Source organism: Apodemus sylvaticus, chromosome 1 (assembly GCF_947179515.1).
Source record: "Apodemus sylvaticus chromosome 1, mApoSyl1.1, whole genome shotgun sequence".
Classification (NCBI taxonomy): domain Eukaryota; kingdom Metazoa; phylum Chordata; class Mammalia; order Rodentia; family Muridae; genus Apodemus; species Apodemus sylvaticus.
This window is the reverse complement of record NC_067472.1, coordinates 185665037-185684689: the sequence shown is the minus strand read 5'-3', so window position 1 is coordinate 185684689 and position 19653 is coordinate 185665037. Positions and strand designations below refer to the sequence as shown.

Here is a 19653-nt window from a genome sequence, read left to right as displayed (position 1 = left end):
GTCATTCAACTCCCAAAGGGGTCTTGACCCACTGTTTGAGAACCACTGAGATAATGGGGTTGGTTGGTTGGTTGGTTGGTTGGTTGGTTGGTTGGTGGGTTGGTTGGTGGGTTGGTTGGTTGGTTTTCAAACATTGTTTATTGTATACATCTGAGTGCACTGTAGCCGTCTTCAGACACACCAGAAGAGGGCATCAGATCCCATCATAGATGGTCGTGAGCCACCACATGGTTGCTGGGATATGAACTCAGGACCTCTGGAAGACCAGTCAGTGCTCTTAACCGCTGAGCATCTCTCCAGCCCTGAGATAAGGGTTTTTATTTGTTTGGGGTCTAAGTTGGATTTTTGGATTTTGGATTGTTGATAGAGTTGTTTTCCTTTCTTTTTAAATTGTTTTTTATGTGTATGAGTGTTTTGCCAGTATATATGTCTGTGCACTATGAGTACTTGACCTTGAAGGCCAAAAGAGGGCAGCAGATTCCCTGGAACTACAGTTACAGATGGCAATGAGCCAATTTGTGGGTGCTGGGAATTGAACCCAGGTCCTCTGGAAGAGCAGAGCCATCTCTCCAGCTCCCCCCTCCCCTTTCATTCTTTGTGCTTGCTGTTGTCTGTTCACTCATCATTAAAACAACCCAAATGTTAGAGTACACACTACTATCAGCAATTCTGCATCATAAAGTGCCTGGCAGGCACTCAAAGAGTGATTCAAGTTGTTTGTTCCTGGGCTGTCGCTGTGTACCTGGCCTCTGGTAGTCATTGGTTTTTCAGATATTATTCTAACACCACATTAGCACTGGGCGTCGTGCCTGGGACTCCAACAACAATTCTAGGTGAGGAAAATAACACCACAAACCTCCAAACTAGCCCCTCATGTTTTCAAACATTTCTTTAAATTGTGTATGTGTGTGTTTAATGTGTGTGTTTAATGTGTGTGTTTAATTTGTGTATTTATATGTGTGTGTGATTTATGTGTGCATATTCATGAGTATTTGGGTGTGCACTGGGGTGTGTACTGTCTGTGTATATGTTTTGTATGTATGTTATGTGTTTGTGTGTATGCGTATGTTTCTGGGTGCATGTTTGTGTGTATACCTGCACATACATACATGTACACACACATGTGAGTGCAGGTGGTCTCAGAGTCCAGAATTGGTGATAAAGTCATGTTTGTGAGTGTTTGTGTTTGTTTTTGTCTACGTGTGTATATCTATGTTGTGTGTGTGTTTATGTGTGTGTCTGTGTGTGTGCTCTTTATGTGTGTTTATGTGTGTGTTTGTGTGTGTGTGTTTTGTGGGTGTGTGGGCGCATGTGTGTGCACATGTATACATGTTTACACATGTGAGTGCAGGTGCCCTCAGAGTCCAGAGTGGTGGTGGAGTCATGTTTTTGTGTGTTTGGGTTTATGTGTGTTTATGTGTGTTATGCATGTGTTTTGTGTATGTTTGTGTGTGTTTTATATGTGTGTTTTTGTGTGTGTTTTGTGTGTGTATGCACACATGAACACATGTATATACATGTGAGTGCATGTGTTCTCACAGTCCAGAGTGGTGGTGGAGTCTCCTGGAGCTGAAGTTATAGGCAGTTGTGAGCCTGCTAACATGGGTGCTGGGGGCTGAACTTGGGTCTTCTGCAAGAGCAGTGCACATTCTCAATCACTGAACAGCTCTAGCCCCTAATTGAGTCTCCCTTGAACAGTGAAAAAACTACCAGTCCATAATAATGGTTATTTTTAATTAAAAAAAAGATTTAAAATTAATAAATTCAACCCATGACCTAATTCCAGATAGCCAAGTCCGAACCAAGCACACACACACAAGAAACGTGAAAAAACAAGACAATATAAATCATCCAAAATTTTTCAATGCCACAATGATTGCCTCCAGCAAGAATGATTTAAATGGAATCTCAAAGAATTCAAAAATAATTATCATAAGTATGCTCAAAGAAATTTTAAAAAAAGAAAAGGAACATTAACTCCAGAATGAATTCCAAGGCACCAACAGCTAAATGAAATGAGGAAGTCAATATAAGATATAAAAGAGGAATTTAATAAAGAGTTCAAAATCGTGTGTGTGTGTGTGTGTGTGTGTGTGTGTGTGTGTGGTGTGTGTGGTTTTTTGAGACAGGGTTTCTCTGTGTAGCCCTGACTGTCCTGGAACTCACTCTGTAGACCAGGCTGGCCTCGAACTCAGAAATCCACCTGCCTCTGCCTCCCAAGTGCTGGAATTAAAAGCGTGCGCCACCACTGCCCGGAAAGAGTTCAAAATCTTAATAAAACTCCAAACTGAAATGTCAGAAATGAAAAGCACAGTAAGCTGAACAAACGTTCCATAGAAAGAAAGCCACGCCGACAGAGCGGACCGAAGAGAGGACAGAGATCTGAGACCAGAGACAAGCGAAGAGTTAGCGAGTGGTCAGACTATCCCAACAAGAATAAAAATAAAATAAGAAGAAGGGATGGACCAGGGCTTTACCAAATATTAGTAATACTATGAAAAGAACAAATCTAAGAAAGGCAGGCATAGAAGTAGAAGAATTTCATTCTGAACGCATAAAAAACATTCAAAACAAAATCATAGAAAACTCTCGCAACATTAAGGAACGAGATGCCAAGCCTGATATGTAAGAGAGAATTGCCCTTCAGTTCTAAACCACTAAATACACAGACCAAGGAATGTGTGTACTGAACAGCAGAAAGAGGCCAGCCATGATAGGATAGCCTTTTATCCCAGTGCTCCGGAAGCAGAAGCAGATGGATCTCGGAGTTGCAGACCAGCCTACATAGTGAGTTCCAGGTCAGACCTGGACGGAGAGAGAGACCCTGTCTCAAGATAAGCAAAAAAAAAAAAAAAAAACAGCAGGAGAGGCACAAAGCCAAGCATGGTCACCAGAATAACAACTGATGATTCGGCTCAAACTTCAAAGTCCAGGACGGCTTAGAAGGATATATTTCAAGTTTTAAAAGAAAACAGCTACCAATCCAAACTAGCAAAGCTCTCTGTCATAACTGAATGCAAAAGAAAGGCAGGCCAAAGGAATTCATAGTTGTCAAACAGGAAAGGAACTCAACTGTATTTTTGTGGTCCTTTTGTTTCATTTTGCTTTGGGGGGATTTAGGGGGATTTAGGGGAACTTGGGGGGAGGGTGTCTGTCCTTCTCGGTTTGTTTTTGTCTCATTGGTCTTTTACCTGTTTGTTTTGATTTGGGGTTTTATGGGGTTTGTCAAGTGGTAAAGTTGTTTCTTCTGTTTTTGTCCCTTTTTTTTTTTAAGAAAAAAGAAAGAACATAAAGATGGGTGGGTAGAAAGGTTGGAAGATTCTGGAAGGAATTTGGGGAAGGGAAGAAACATGATCAAAACATAGTGTACGCCGGGCAGGGGTGGCGCATGCCTATAATCCCAGCACTCGGGAGGCAGAGGCAGGCGGATTTCTGAGTTGGAGGCCAGCCTGGTCTACAGAGTGAGTTCCAGGACAGCCAGAGCTGAATGCGTAAAATGAAAACAAGAAAGAACCCCCAAAGCCATTTGGTCCTATCGCAACCAGATGGATGGAGAAATGGCTTCTGGCATCTCACCACACACGGCACAGCCTTCCACATGAATTATTAGCCCCAACATATCAATGGCACCAAGTTTAGAGAGTAAGGCATATCTCCGCCTGAGTCCAAGTTCCATTTGGAACAACATGGCAAGTCAGAACAGAGGAAAAACAATAAATTCCTAAAACAACCCTTTTCAAATCCTGGGTCCCCCCCCCCGCCCCCCCCCCCCGAGAGGCCATCACATGGGATGCCTCTTGAGAGTCGAGGGCCTGACTGGAGTGGATTCAGTACTGCACCTCCCCACCAGAAGTAGGAGCTGGTGCCCTGGGAAACAGGAGACGTGTAATCCCACAAGGAAGTTTTCACCCCTCTCCCAAGACCAGCCCTAACCAGCCTTTCCAGGGCTGTAACAATACCACCTGCCCCACCTCCATCTCACTGAGTACTTGAGACCTAAAGTATTGAATTGCTTCCTGTCCTGCCACCTCTCCGAAGGACAGAGGAAGCTTGGTACACTTCCAAGGGCTTCCTTAGACCCCTGACCTCAGAGCACTTCTCCCGTGCCCTGGCCAGCTCTGCTTTTGGCATTCTAGTCTTCTGATCTGGACAGAAGTTGAGAAACTTGGACCAGTTTCCAAGATGAGAGCCAAGAACAGACATGGGTAGTGGGGGGTTGGAGGCAGTGACTCAGGAGAGCGGAAGGAGGGCCTTATATAAGGCAGGGAGGAGGGAAGAGTGTGATTTGAGTCTGGGGTCCTTTTTCTGCGGCCCTGCGGGCCCTGCCTTTCTCCTTAACCGTCCTTCAGCCTAAGCCCACTGTATTCACAGTTACGGAAGCATGAGCCATAGACACAAGAAGAGATAGCAACTTAGAAGAAGTTAGGAGATAAAAACAGGAGAGAGAAAGAAAGGCGGGGCCAGGGGCTGTGGGAGTGTCTGTCTGCCATGACTGAAGCCCAGGGTTTCACCCTCACCAACTACCAAAACCAGGCGGGAATGAACACGCCTACAGTACCATCGTTCCAGAGGTGAAGCTGAAATTTCCAGAATTCAAGGTCACCCTTGGCTACACAGCAGGCTCTAAGACATTCTGGGCCACACAAAAGCAGACTGAAGAGATGGTTCGGTGGTTAAGAGCCTGCACCACGCTTACAGAGGATCCAGGTTTGGGTCCTGCACTGCTCACAACAGCCTACAATTGCCAATCCAGGGGATCTGACGCTGACTTCTGTGGGCAACTGCACTCACATGCACACACCAGATGCACACACATAATTAAAATTTAAAAATAATCTTAAAGAGAAAGGATGGCTCCAAACGCTTCATCTCCCACTCTACAGGACAGCTGGATACATTTCTATGGGTCTCCCAGGCCCTTGGCTACAATGTATCCATCTTTCCTTCCTTTTTAGTCTCTATTTCCTTCTTTCTCTTCTTTTTTTTAACTTGACAATCAGCAATATCGTGTATATCATTTCAATACATGTCTCTTAGGATATTTTGTTGCCAGACTGAGAGAGACAGAATGAGAGTCATAAAGAATTTCAGAGACAAACTGCAAGACTCAAGAAAAATCCAGTGGAAGAGGTACCCGGAAGTGGGAAGTGGGGAGTCAACACAGAGGGAACGGGCCTTTCGCAAGGCCCCCTGGCCGGGGTAGCAAAACTGGACTTGAACCCATAAACACAGAACAGAAGAGCTCAGGCTAGGACTGGATCCAGTACTGGATCCACAGTACTCCTCCCTAGCCCATTAATTTTTTAGCCAACACCCCATAACCCCACCTTCTCCTCAAGAACCAGGCCCAGAGTCCAGAAGCCTTTGCCCTATTCCAAAGCAAATAGCAAGTGCTGTCCACAGAGAGAAGATTTAAGGTCAGCCTTCAAGCCAGGAGGACCCAGTCAAGTGACAGAGGGTTCTAGAGGTGTGGCCCTGTTTACCCCGCCATGCCAGCTGGCTGAGAGCCCAGGGTCCACAGCAAAGGTATGATGGAATGGTGGGAGGGGATTAAGATCACTGGAAGACCGGGAAAGAAGGCAGGGCAGGGGAGGGACAGGGAGAGACGACTTAAGAGCAGGCACCCCACAAACACACACACACACACTCACACTCACACACACCACAGCACACACAAGAGCTCCAGAACATTGCTACAGAATACTAATACAGGTGAGGGGTGACTCCCAAGAGAGGTCGCTGGCTCTGGCTCTGAGAATCAGTTCTGGGACTTGTATGTATGCCCTTTGTTCTCTAGATGGCCCCCCTCTCTCCCCCCCATCCATCTCTCCACACCCACTCTTTATTCCCTATTAATTTTCTTCTTTTTAACTTGACAAGCAGCAATATCATGTGTGTCGTGTTAATGCATGTCTGTTAAGATCTTTTATTTTTCAGTGTTTATCTCTGGATGGTTTCATAGTTTTCTGGTTTGGTTTCTTTGTTGTTTGGGTGGTTGGCATTGAGTTCATTTGTTTGGGGTTTCGTTATTGTTTTATTTGAAGGGGTCATTTTGTTTGTTGCTTTGCTGCCTGTGACAAGGTTCTGACACACGGCCCTTGACTGGCTGGAAACCCACTCTGTAGATAAGGCTAGCCTCAAATCTTGAGTGGTCTTCCTGCCTCTGCCTCCCCCATGCTGGGTCGCAGGCATGCAGCATTATGACTGGTCTGACTCTGTTTCTTGGTATGCATCTCTGAGCTAGGTACAGTGATTACCCGTCACGCTGGCACTCGAGAGGGTAGAGCTGGAGTGAATCCGAAGCCAGCCTGGCTGCCGTGTGAGAACCTCTCTTAATAGACCAGGAAAAAAGTGTGTGTGTATCTGTCTCTTCAACTCCCATCTCTCTTCTCTCTCTCTCTCTTTCTGTAACCTCTCTCTCTCTCTCTCCACACACACACACACACACACCCTGTCAGTCTCTTTCCTGTGATTGTCCGTCTGTCTGTCCCCATCTCTGTGTGACTCACGTATCTTCTGCTGTTTCTCTTTGTGAGAGCCAGTGTTTTGGTAGATGGTTTAACATCGATATATGAGAGATAAATGAAAGAGAGAGAAAGAGAGAGAGATGTTAGATGGATTATTTATAGATGATAGACAATCAGTAGATGGTTAATCGACAATATATTGGTAGCTGATAGATAATACAGCTACATAAACAGAAAAGACATAGATTCCACTGTTTCCGATGTCATGACTGTTTCTTTGGGTCCCTGTGGCTGTCTGTCCCCGCCTGTCTCTGCATTCCTTTCTCATGTGTATGTTTTGACAATGTCTCTGTGTCCTCACACACCCTTCCTTCTCCCCTCTTCCTTCTTCCTCCTCTCCCTCTTCACAATCTGACATCTCTCCACCTCTCCTTCACTCCACGGTCCCATTGCCTGGGCCCAAAGAAGGAACATTCCAGCCGAACATGAGGAGAGGCATCCCGCACCTGACGTCTCCCTCTTTGTCCCTCCAGGCACTGCACCTGCCTTCACCATGGATGGCATGAGCACAGCCATCTTGCTTCTCCTCCTGGCTCTCATCTCTCTGTCCCTGACCTTCGGCTCTTGGGGCAAGGGCCAGCTGCCCCCAGGACCCAAGCCTCTCCCGATCCTGGGAAACCTGCTGCAGCTTCGCTCCCAAGACTTGCTGACCTCCCTCACCAAGGTGCCAGGGACTTGTCTTTGGCAGAGGGCAGTGGAGCCAGGAAGGGTTGCCATGGCTACCAAGCCCCCTGTAAACCCTGTCTTCTCCCTCCAGCTTAGCAAGAACTATGGGTCAGTGTTCACCGTGTACCTGGGGCCCAGGCGTGTGATAGTCCTCAGCGGATACCAGACGGTGAAGGAGGCTCTTGTGGACAAAGGGGAGGAGTTCAGTGGCCGCGGCTCATACCCCGTGTTCTTCAACTTCACCAAGGGCAATGGTAAGCCTCCCCGACCTCCTCCAGCCTCTAGCCTTTTGCATATCTAGGAAGGAAAGAAGGGTGGGGGGCTGTCCACTCAATGACATTCAGAGCTGCAGATCCCCCCAATGACCTCATGTAGGACGCAGACAAGCAATGCTGCAAGGAGGGGAGGATCTACCTCATGTCCAGCTCCCACCCGCACCGCGAACTGAGTGGCCATGCCAACCTCCCCATCCACTCAGTCTGACCTTACGCTCATCCCAACCTTACTCTATCTCAACCACATCGTCAGATTTCCACTCAGTCACGTGGCCAAGTTGTTGACCATTGTCTCACCAAACTCTTTCAGGCCTACATCGGTATTGCCCCATTTCAAATCCCATCTCATTCGGGGAGAGGGTGTTTGTTTGCACGTTGTTTGAGACAGGGTCTGTCTCCAGCTGTCCTCATACCACTGCACCAGGAATAGTCACGGTCACGCCTAGCAAAACATGGGCGGTGGGACTAGAACTCATGCTCGAGAGGCAAGCGCCTTACCTACCATCTCCTTCCTCTTCTTTTTTCTTCAGCAGCTAATTCTTTACTATATCAAAAGAATTTTTTTAAAAAATGTAAGAAACCTAAGACTTGGGGCTGGAGAGATGATGACTGAGCAGTTAAGAGCTCTGGCTGCTCTTCCAGAGGACGTGAGTTCAAATCCCAGCACCCACAACTGTCTGTAACTCCAGTTTCAGGGGATCTGAAATCCTCACACAGAAATATATGCAGGCAAGAAACCAATGCACATAAATTTTAAAAATATTTTTAAAAAAAAGAAAAAAAAAGACTTTAATCCCCTGATTCCTAAAACACAGGCCATCATGAGACTATAGCATTCCAGCATGGTCAGAACTGCCTTGAGGAGCTACAGGAACCCAAAAGACACACCTGACCCAGCCAGGAAGGAATTCCTGCCCCACCGCCACCACCCCACCACCCCACCAACCCCACCACCCCACCCCCGAGGTCCTGAAAGACAGAGATGAAAGACAGGGTGAGACTAAAGACAGGGTGAAAGCGATCAGGGCTGAGGAAGCTGAGGAGCGTGAAGTGCTTCCTGCAGAAGTGTGAGGTTGGGAGTTCAGATCCCCAGCCATCACATAAATGCCAAGTGGGCATGATGGCTGCCTGGGACCCCAGCACACACAGAAGTCAGAGACAAGGGGTCACCAGAGCTGGACAACTAGACTCGCTGGATTGGCAGGCTCTGGATTCAGGCGAAACACATTGCCTTAACAAAATAAGTGTGGGGAGAGACTGAGGAAGACAGCTGGTATCAATAAAAATAATAAAATCTGGGGCCAGCAACATGGAGGTAAGGGTGCTTGCTGTCAAGCCTGGTGACCTGAGTTCAATTCCTGCAATTCCTATAGAAAGAGAAAACTGATTCCTGCGAGTTACACTCTGACCTTCACATATTTATAGCACATATGTATACACACACACACACATCCAATAAACATAACAATCTTATAGTATTAATAAAAGTAAAAAGAGAGCCAGGCGGTGGTGGCACACACCTGTAATCCCAGCACTCTGGGAGGCAGAGGCAGGCGGATTTCTGAGTTCAAGGCCAGCCTGGTCTACAGAATGAGTTCCAGGACAGCCAGGGCTACACAGAGAAACCCTGTCTCAAAAAAACCAAATCCAAAAAATCAAAAAAAAAGTAAAAAGAGTCAGGTATGGTTGTAATCCCAGCATTTGGTGGGCAGAACCACAGGAATCTTTGCAATTCAAGGCCAGCCTGGTCTGCAGAATGAATTTCAGGCCAGCCAGAGTTTTATAGGGAGGTAGTGTCAAGAACAAAAGCAAAAGGGTTTTGTTTTGTTGTGATTTTTTGAAAGACTGTTCTGTGATAGAGTCCTTACCTTTTGTCTGTGTGGCTCTTGGTTCAATCAATCCTAGCACCAAAAAATCTAGAAAGTGGGGAAGAGACTCACTTCTATGAAAGGCGGTGCAAAGGTTCAGAGACCACACCTGTCCTAGGATGAGTTCCCAGTGTCCTGTGGTATTGATTCTTCTTACTTATCTCTCTTATTTGTACACTCAATGATCAATAAGCAGTCAATACGATTCAAAGGTGACTTTGACACAAACTGTGTCTTTACTCTGTCCTTCTAACACCTCATAGTGACAGGTCGTTGCAGGGGAGTACAGAGGCAGGGGTGATAAACCAAGGAAAGTCCAGAGCCCTGCAGAACCCAAACCTGGCGCGTCCCAGGAGTCGGGCAGGGTTTGCTGGAAGGACTGAGGAAGATTCTAACCTGGATCCTCCTCCCGATGGAGCAGGAAGAGACGACTCCGTGGCTGTGGTTTGGAAACAGTTGCCAGTTGAAGTTGCAGTTCTTTTTCCTCTTCTCAGGCATCGCCTTCTCCAACGGAGACCGCTGGAAGGTCCTCCGAAGGTTCTCGGTCCAGATCCTGCGGAACTTTGGCATGGGGAAAAGAAGCATCGAGGAGCGGATCCTGGAAGAAGGCGGCTTCCTGCTGGAGGTGCTGCGGAAAACGGAAGGTCAGGCCACACCCCGGGGTTAGCATCCCTCCCGCTAGCGGGCTCCAGAACCTGGATATGAACAGAAACTCCTGGCGGCATCTCACGCTGCCCATGGTGTGAACTGTCCTCCTGGAGGCTGGTGGGCAGGGCGCGAGGTCCTCTGGGGCTTGCCGCCCAACGTGCCTATTCCTAGTGGGAATAATGATGACATTCTCAAATATCTTACCACAGATCTGGAGAACTGAATTGCACCAGTTCAGTTCCCAGCATGCATATGGTGATTCACCACCCTCTATAATTCCCATTCCAAGGAATTCAGCGTCTTCTTCTGACCTCCACAGGTGCCAAGTATGCGTATAGTGTGCGCACGCGCACGTGCGCGCGCGCGCGCGCGCGCGCGCGCACACACACACACACACACACTCAGGAAAAACACTCACACGCAAATTAAAATGAATAAGTCTAAGTTAAAATGTTCGGGAGAAATCATCACAGCTGGACCTACCTGGATGTGGCCCCAGAATTCAGGAGGTGGAGGCAGGAGGCCCAGGAGTTCAAGATGGCTCTTAGCTAAATAGTGAGTTTGAAGCCAGCCTATGTTACATGAGGCCCTGTTTCAAAATGGTAAAAAAATGTCAGGAGGTGAGGAGAAAGTGGGCTGCAGAGGTGACTCTGTGATCAGGAGACCTTCCTGCCCCTGCAGAGGCCTTGGGTTCAGTTCCAAACATGGAAGTTTGCAACGTCCTGTAACTCCTGCTTCAGAGGACCCAATGCCCTCTGACCTCCATGGGCGTCCATACACATGTATGCGCACACACAGAAAGACACAGACAATCACACACATAATTAAAACTAAATACTTTGGGGGGTTGATCATTTTATTTCTTATGCGATTTATAATTAGGAAGGTAGAACAACTTCCTAGAATCCCACAGGGGATCATTAGGGGAATAGCTCAATGGTTGAGCCCCTGCCTAGAATCCCCCAGTGAGGGGCTAGGGGCATGGCTCAGTGGTAGAGCACCTGCCTAGAATCCTCCAGTGAGGGGCTGGGGGCGTGGCTCAGGCGTGAAGTACTTGCCTAGTGTGCATAAGACCTCAGTTCCATCTCAGCAGTACAACATTCAAACAAAATCACAGTTTTCTACAGCTCCAAGACCCTTGGGTATAGCCATCTCTTTGAAAATTCATTAGCACTCAGAAGGTTGAGACAAGAAGAGCATGAGTTCAAGGCCAGTCTTCACAGCACATCAAGATCCTGAACAAGAAAAAAAAAATTACATAAACCAATGGAGTCTCAAAATCTGCCCCAATTTACAGAAGAAACTAAAATACAGAATACAAAAAACAAAACACAACTCTTTCCTGCTCTCCAAATCTTACTTGCTTTGGGAGAAAAAACTGGGATTGCATATGACTTAAGTGTGGTCATAGCTGCTTAACGCTAACCATGTAGCTTCCCACAAATGTGTCTAGTGAGATGTCTCAGCAGACAAAGGTGCTCTCTGCCAAGCCTGGCCTACACAGTGGAAGGAGAGAGCATGCCCTCTGACCTCCATTTCATGTTACCAAACACACACGCACTCACACGCACACATCAATTACATAAAAATTTATTTTTCAATTGCCACAAATATATTCATATAACATAAATTGGTTGTTTGTTTGTTTTAGCTAGGTTGTCCACTCTGTAGCCCAAGCCTAAGACTCATAGCAATTCTCCTGCCTCAGTCTCCCAAGTGCTTCGATTACAGGTGTGACCACACCCAGCCAGATTCATTATCTTACATGGTTTTATAGGTTCGAAGTACTAAGGGGATCAGTAGAATGCTCTCTCTCTCTCTCTCTCTCTCTCTCTCTCCCTCCCTCCCTCCCTCCCTCCCTTCCTTCCTCTCTCCTCCTCTTCTTCATTTTCCCCACCAACACACTTTTTTATTTTTCAAGACAGGGTTTCTCTGTGTAGCCCTGGCTGTCCTGGAACTCACTCTGTAGACCAGGCTGGCCTCGAACTCAGAAATCCGCCTGCCTCTGCCTCCCAAGTGCTGGGATTACAGGCGTGCACCACCACTGCCCTTAACTCTTCTTTAGAAGGACCTTACTGAGGTCCACCCAAGTCATCCAGAATGTTTTTCTTATTACAAAATTTATTTTGAGATTTTTATGATCTTTTTTTTAAATATGCGTCTGGGGGAGGCGTGTGGCCATGAGTGCGGCTACCTGAAGAGACCATGGGATCCCCCTGGAGTTGAGGTACAGACCATTGTGAGCTTCCCAGTGTAGGTACTGAATACCAACCCCATGTGATCTGTAAAGCAATACGTATTCCTAACCACTGAACCATTTCTCCAGCCCCACATTACAAAATCTGAATAACATCACATCTCAGGTAAGAAAGAGCCCGGGGTGGAGACAGGGACGCCTGTGGCACCCACTGGTCTCCCTACCACAGCAGTTTGCTTTGTGGCGGCCCCATGACAGATCAGGTTTCAGCTATGAATTTCCCTGATTCTTTCTAAGAGCTCCATGAGGAAGGGACTGTCACCATACCCATTTTACAGATGAAAACTGAAGTGCAGATAAAGAAAAAGCATAGAAACTTAGAGCCCACACTAGAATCAAAGTCCAACCTTCAGATACTGTTTTCTGGGCTGTGCTCTTACACCTTAGAGGTTGTGTTGAAATGTAAGTTTTGTTTATTCTCAAAACAGAAACTCTGTAGCCCAGGCTAGCCTGAACTCACAATGAATGAGCCACCTGCCTCAGCCTCCCAAGTGCTGGGATTACAGGCCTGCACCACTGGACCTAGCATGTGTTGCTTTTATTGTGTCCCACAGTGTGTTTGGCTGTTGGATGGTTAGAGGTTAGACAATATGTTTGTGGTCTATCCTGTGGTAAAGCTGTCCTCAGGCACTGTGTGTGGCACTGCAGTGTGAAGTCTGCTGCACCCCAGTGTTAACTCACTGTGTATCACCTCTTCTGCTGCCTGGCTGTGTGTCTTAGGATGCCACCGTGTGTTCTGCACTGAGCTTCTGTGAGTTACAGCTGTGCGCTGGGCAGTTGTGTGTGTGTTGGAGTATACCGACATCATGAGGCTGCTGCGCCCTGGGCTGTCTGAACCGGCATATTCTGTGAGGTTTTGCATTGTTTCTTTCATGGAGACAAGGTCTCTCATAGCCCAGGGTGGCCCCAAACTCTCAATGCAGCCAAGGATGACCTGGAACCCCAGATCTTTGCCTCTGCCTCTCAAGCGCTGAGATTGCAGAGGTCAACCACTAGGACCAAACACCTATTTTGTTTTGAGTTAGGATTTATTTGTGTGAATATGAGTTTGTGTTAATGTGTGCCAAGGGTGTGTGGGTGCCTGCCAAGGCCAGAAGAAAGAGTCGGATCTCCTGGCATTCTAGGCAACCACTAAGAGCCTGAGGTAACCTCCCTGGGCCAACCCGCTGGCCCCCAGCTGTCTGATTTCAAGACAGTTTTGAGGCTCGTAACCCCGGGCTGAGGTCAAACTTGCAGCAATCGTCCTGCCTCGGCCCCTCAGCTGGGACTGCAGGTACTAGCCTCCCTTGAGACTCTTTTGACTGTACTTGCTGGTGACATTGGTGTGCAGCTGTTTGCTGTGATACCTGTGTGCCGTGCTGTGGGCAGTGTAATGTATCTAAGAACAGCCAGTTCCTTTTTGTTACGTTCTTGTTCTGGCCTGGCAGTGTTAATCCCAGCACTTGGGAGGCAGAGGCAGGAGGATTTCTGAGTTCGAAGCCAGCCTGGTCTACAGAGTGAGTTCCAGGACAGCCAGGGCTACACAGAGAAACCCTGTCTCAGGGGGGAAAAAAAAGTATTCTTGTTCTGCAGGATAAGGTGAGTTTTGTTGTGCGTGACATTGCCAAATGAAATGATTTGGGAGTGTTGTCATATTGCACACTGAGTGGCCACGTGGGAGCATTCTGGACTGCAAGATGTGGTTTCATGAGTGGGGGAGCACTGAGCAAACGGTCCGCGGCAGCGCTCCCTCCGGCCACAGCACGTGTTGTACTGGCAGAGCTGCGCCCTGACCTCCTTCGCCTCTCCACCTCAGGCAAGCCCTTTGACCCCGTGTTTATCCTGAGCCGCTCAGTGTCCAACATTATCTGCTCCGTCATCTTCGGAAGTCGCTTCGACTACGACGACGAGCGCCTGCTCACCATCATCCGCTTCATCAATGACAACTTCCAGATTATGAGCAGCCCGTGGGGCGAGGTAAGCACTCCGAGGTCAACCAGATGGAGTAGCAGAGCCACGGGGTCCACCAAAGCACCAGGGCCGGTGAGGTGGTGGCACGTGCCCATAATCCCCATACCAAGGAGACGGAGGCCAGAGGATTGACACAAGGTCCCGACCAACCTAGACTGATTAGAAAGACCTCCTCCAGCCGGGGCTGAAGAACCAGGTTATGTCTCAGAAAAATAAATTCGTAAGACCAACAGAGATGTAGCTGGCCTGGCCTGACCCCACTCCTTACCTTATAACCCCACCCCACCCCCGGTTACAGGGTCCACCCAACCCTCCCGTGTCCTGCCCCGCTCCCTCCCACTCTCTTTCCACACTCGGAGAACTTGGCTGCCCCCGCCAAGACCGGGTCAGAGTCGATTTCATCTGTTTGCCTTACTGAGCCCGTCCATCAACCCCCAAGCTTGCTTCACCGAAGCCTCTCCGACTCTGCCCCCCGCCCCCCAGATGTACAACATCTTCCCGAGTCTCCTCGACTGGGTACCTGGGCCGCACAGGCGCATGTTCCGGAACTTTGGAGGCATGAAAGATCTCATCGCCCGCAGCGTCCGCGAACACCAGGATTCCCTAGACCCCAACTCTCCCCGGGACTTCATCGACTGCTTCCTCACAAAGATGGCCCAGGTAGCTGTGGGATGAAGATTCTCCCTCTGGGCTGGTATGAAGCCCTACCTGCTATCCCCCAGCCTCAAACCTGCAGGGAGCTCAGCTTGGGTAGGGTCCTGGAGCCGAGGCACCTGGCCCTCCTGGACGGCTGCCCAGAGCGACTACCAGTGAACAAATCATTAAGCCGTTGTCGTGGCTGGCCAAGGCGTTCACCTGGAGCCATCCCACTTTTTATCTCTCCCCTCACCCTCCACGGCTCTCCCCATCCCCCCCAAAAAAATGTTAGCTCAAGAGAGGGAGAGAACCAGCAACTAGTAACGGTAGCAGTTGAGTGGGTCACACTGGTTCCAAAGTATGAGATTCTCCCAGAGCCTGACTCTCAGTACCATCCGTCGACCGCAGGAGAAGCAAGACCCACTGAGCCACTTCAATATGGACACCTTGCTGATGACCACACACAACCTGCTCTTCGGGGGCACGGAGACGGTGGGCACCACATTGCGCCACGCCTTCCTAATTCTTATGAAGTACCCCAAAGTGCAAGGTACACAGGCAGCAAAGCCCTCTCTACATTCCCCCCTCCCTCCTCCTACCCCCCACCCCCACCCCACCCAGTCCAGCGGGTCTAGTAGAGCCCTCCATTAACAACCCTCTCATACAAGCCCAACCAACTGACAGGGCCATTCCCGATCGGGCCTGTGTACTATTGGCCCTGCCCACAACACGTGTGATTGTCCGGCCTCTGAGTCCTTCTTCCTCTGTCCTCTCAAAACCCCGCCCCTGAGCCCCAGTCACAAGGTCGGCTAAGGACGTTGACCTCTTCTGAATAATATGACTCGCCTCTAGCACATAAGCCTCCCCCTCCCCAGGCTCCGCCTCCTGGGTGTCCTCCTGGCTTTGCAGAAGCCACCCACTAGGTCCAGGAGCCTCAAAGCACTTCTAGACATCAAATGAGGGTCCTAGGATCCAAACAGCCCTAAAACCCACCTACACAAACCCACACCCAGAAACCCTTGCAACAATCAACATTGTCCCCTCTCAAAACAAATGCTTTGAAACCCAGACTAACCAAAACTCTCAGCCATCCTCCTGCCTCAGTTTCCCACGTGCAATGATTACGGGCCACCGCCTGCAGCTAGAAAAGCTCTGACTTGATCCTGTCCATGCACTCCCACAAACCTGTTCCAGTCCCAGCCGTTCCTCAAAATACCATCATCCACCACCTTCCCCTTCCGCCTCCAGCCCGCGTGCAGGAAGAGATTGATCACGTGGTGGGGCGCTCGCGCATGCCGACGCTGGAGGACCGTGCATCCATGCCTTACACAGACGCCGTGATCCACGAGGTGCAGCGCTTTGCAGACGTCATCCCCATGAACCTGCCCCACCGGGTCATTCGGGACACACCTTTCCGAGGCTTCCTGATACCAAAGGTGTGCTGGGCTCCTGAAACGACATGGGGGTAACCTAGGAAGAAGTATCTCAGGCTTTTGTAATTGGTTAAGGGGTACCCTAGACCCTAGCAATCAGCTCCTAGAGTACCAAGCTACAGAGATGGGAAGTTGGAAACATTTTTTCCCAATTTTTAATTTTATTTTTTACGTGTATGATGTTTCACCTAAATGTCTGTGTACCATTTGCATGCAGTACCCAAGGCGTCCAGGAGAGGGCTGCTACTCTCTGGAATTGAAGTTACAGATGGTTGGGAGGCCCAAGAGGGTGCTAGGAATTGAACCCAGGTTCTCTGCAAAAGCAGCCAGTGCTCTTAACACCATCTCTACAGCCTTTTTTGGAGAGAGGGTCTCTTGTAGACCAGGTTGGCCTTGAACTCCTGATCCTTCTGCCTCTTCCTCCAGTGTATTGAAATCCTATCACCCCTGGCTTAGCCATCTTAGATTCTTTTTTTGGTGTTGTTGTTTTTTGGTTTTTTGGATTTGGTTTTTTCGAGACAGGGTTTCTCTGTGTAGCCCTGGCTGTCCTGGAACTCACTCTGTAGACCAGGATGGCCTTGAACTCAGAAATCTGCCTGCCTCTGCCTCCCAAGTGCTGGGATTACAGGCATGCGCCACGACTGCTCAGCTCATCTTGGATTCATTTAAACAGAGTTCCTTCGTACCAGAAGGGATTGGAACTCCATACACCTTCCTATCTCAAGCCCTTTCCTCGGACCCCTCTCCAGAATTACTAGGGTCTGGAATTTTATCTGAACATCTCCTGAGGCTAAGCTACCATTCTTGGGAGGACACCCCCTCCAAACACACACACACACACACCTCCCACCCCACTCCACTTTGCACACACACCCCACACACACCTCCACTCAGAAATCCTGTATCTGCTTCTACAAAGCTCAGGGCCAAAAGTCCCCCCCCCCCCATCCATTTCTCAGACCTCAACAACAGCTTCTAGCACCTATCTCTAGGAGACCTAGATGGAGTCCCACCTGGCCTCCTTTTCAAATCCCTAGTGCTCCATCTTCGCAGCACGGAAATTCGAGTTGGGGGGGGAGGGGATGGGGAGACAAATAAATAAACAAACAAACAAACCCTCTTCCAGAATGGAAAGATGTCTCTGCAGTTAAGAGCACTTCCAAAGGACCCAGGTTGTACTTCCAGCTGTGGATACACAGCAATTCACAACCACCGGGTCCAGGAAACCCGCCGCCCTCTTCTGACAACCTCCGCCTTTGTACCCACATGCTCACACATACGTGCAGGCAAACATTCATACACGTAAAATACAATTTTGTCAACCCTCGGTGAGTGCACATCACTGACTCTGACTCTTCACCCACACAGGGCACAGACGTCATCACACTCCTTAACACTGTGCACTATGACTCCGACCAGTTCAAGACGCCTCACGAGTTCAATCCCGAGCATTTTCTGGACGCCAATCAATCTTTCAAGAAGAGCCCCGCCTTCATGCCATTTTCGGCTGGTAAGAGATGGAGTGAACTGTAACTCTAACCCTACTCTTCAGACCCTCTCGATCTATCCCATCCCATCCTTGGCTTAGCGTACAGAAATTTCCCTTTTCGTGTTTGGCTCCTATAACACCAAAGTGGAAGCCACTGAATTTAAGAATGATTATTACCAGACTCTCCACTAGGTGGCGCAGCTGGCTCTGGTTTTTTAAATTCTACCTTCAGGGGGGCGGGGTGGGGGTGGTGTTGGGGGAAGGGGACCGGAAAGCTTGAAGGAGGCGGGAATTCTAATTACTCAGTACAGGGAGGAGGAAATGAGGGCTAATGTCAAATAATTTGCCTTTTGTGTGTCCGGTGCTGCCTCTGAGACCGGGCAGTGGCTGAGAGTTGGGCTCCGCAGCCAGATCACCGCTGATTGCACCCCAGTCCTGTCCCAGCTGTGATAACATTCTGATACAAGATTTGAACCCAGGCAGTTGCGTTCTTATCGGCAGCCACCTCGGCTTCATTCCCTCCTGAGTCAGTGATATCCCTAATCATGATCTTCAAACCCACACACTGTCCTCTAAGAATACGGGATGCCGGCCACTCTGTCTTACCTCTGCTCTCCGCCCTCCCCGCCCACTCAGGACGCAGACTGTGTCTGGGAGAGCCGCTGGCGCGCATGGAGCTCTTCATATACCTCACCTCCATTCTACAGAACTTCACGTTGCATCCGCTGGTGGAGCCTGAGGACATCGACCTGACCCCGCTCAGCTCAGGGCTGGGCAATTTGCCAAGGCCGTTCCAACTGAGCATGCGCATTCGCTGAGTCCCGCGCCCAGGGACTGCTCTGTCTCTCTTCCAGTTGGGCCTCCATCCATGTCTCTCTCACATTATCTTCCCTAAACCCGGGGCCTGCCACAATATCGGTGGTACTTTACCCCTCCTGTCTTACGCCCATCTTCATGGAAAGAATGCGGTGACAAAGGGGAAATACCCATCTTATACGCACAGAACCTATTCTATGATGCACGCTCTTCCTGGCTTTTTGTATCATTTCCTAGTAAACACCTTAATAACAGATGTGCATCTGGCTTGGCTGAATTAATGGAAGAGATAAGCCCTTTACGGCAGCACTTTTCGAGCTGTGGATCAAATCCCTTTTTCAAAAGACTCGTCTAAGACAATCTGCATATCAGATATTTACATTACGATTCACAACAGCAAAATTACAGTTATAAAGTAGCAAAAAAATAATTTTATGTTTAGGGTCGCCACGACTTGAGGAATTATTGGGGGCCACAGCATTAGGAAGGTGAGAACCACTGTTTTTATGATGAGGAAGGAGGTCTGGATGCAGAGGGCGTGTAGACACGCCCATCCTAAGCCACGCCCATCATAGGCCACGCCCGTCCTAAGCCACGGCCATCCTAAGGCCCTCCTGGAGTTACCAGACACAAAGTCAAAGACTTGTCTGGGCTACAAAATGAGTTCAAAGCCAACCTAATTGTCTCAAAGTTAATTTTTGAAAGTATTGAAGATACAGCTCGCTGATAGAGTTCTTGCGAACATGTATGATTCCCACAGTCCAGTCTCCAGTACTGTAAACAAAGGGAGGAGGGGCTGATGTTTTCTGAAAACCAGTTGGAAACGAAACGATGTGGGGGCCTAAAGACCAAGAGGCAAAGGTTATCAGAAGATAGCAAGCAATCTGTGGGGCTGAAGCTGGAGAGCCCGAGAGAAGCAATTACAAAGATCACACCATGCTTCCCAAGGAAATAGCTCTAGATGACCCCTTTCATTCTCACTATAGAACAAAGAAGTATTGTCACCCATGTTTGCAGACCAAACGGAGACTAAGAAAGGTGGGACCTTTTACCCAAGATCACACTGTCAGAAATGAACAGAGCTGGAA

The 19653-nt window shown here is 48.8% G+C and overlaps 1 protein-coding gene across 2 annotated transcripts; it reads left to right on the top strand.

Moving 5' to 3' along the window:
• The first annotated feature begins 5394 nt into the window (after positions 1-5394).
• LOC127673032 (cytochrome P450 2F2) lies at positions 5395-18821 on the top strand. 2 transcript variants are annotated; one of them, XM_052168578.1, is made up of 10 exons: positions 5395-5526; positions 7001-7191; positions 7285-7447; positions 9831-9980; positions 14037-14197; positions 14675-14851; positions 15236-15377; positions 16076-16263; positions 17629-17770; positions 18386-18821. In XM_052168578.1, the coding sequence occupies exons 2-10, from the start codon at positions 7021-7023 to the stop codon at positions 18565-18567; spliced, it is 1476 nt and encodes a 491-aa protein (XP_052024538.1). In that variant the 5' UTR covers positions 5395-5526; positions 7001-7020; the 3' UTR covers positions 18568-18821. The 2 variants fall into 2 exon arrangements, with proteins under 2 accessions (XP_052024538.1, XP_052024531.1); XM_052168571.1 differs by lacking the exon at positions 5395-5526 and adding an exon at positions 5618-5712.
• Positions 18822-19653: the final 832 nt, after the last annotated feature.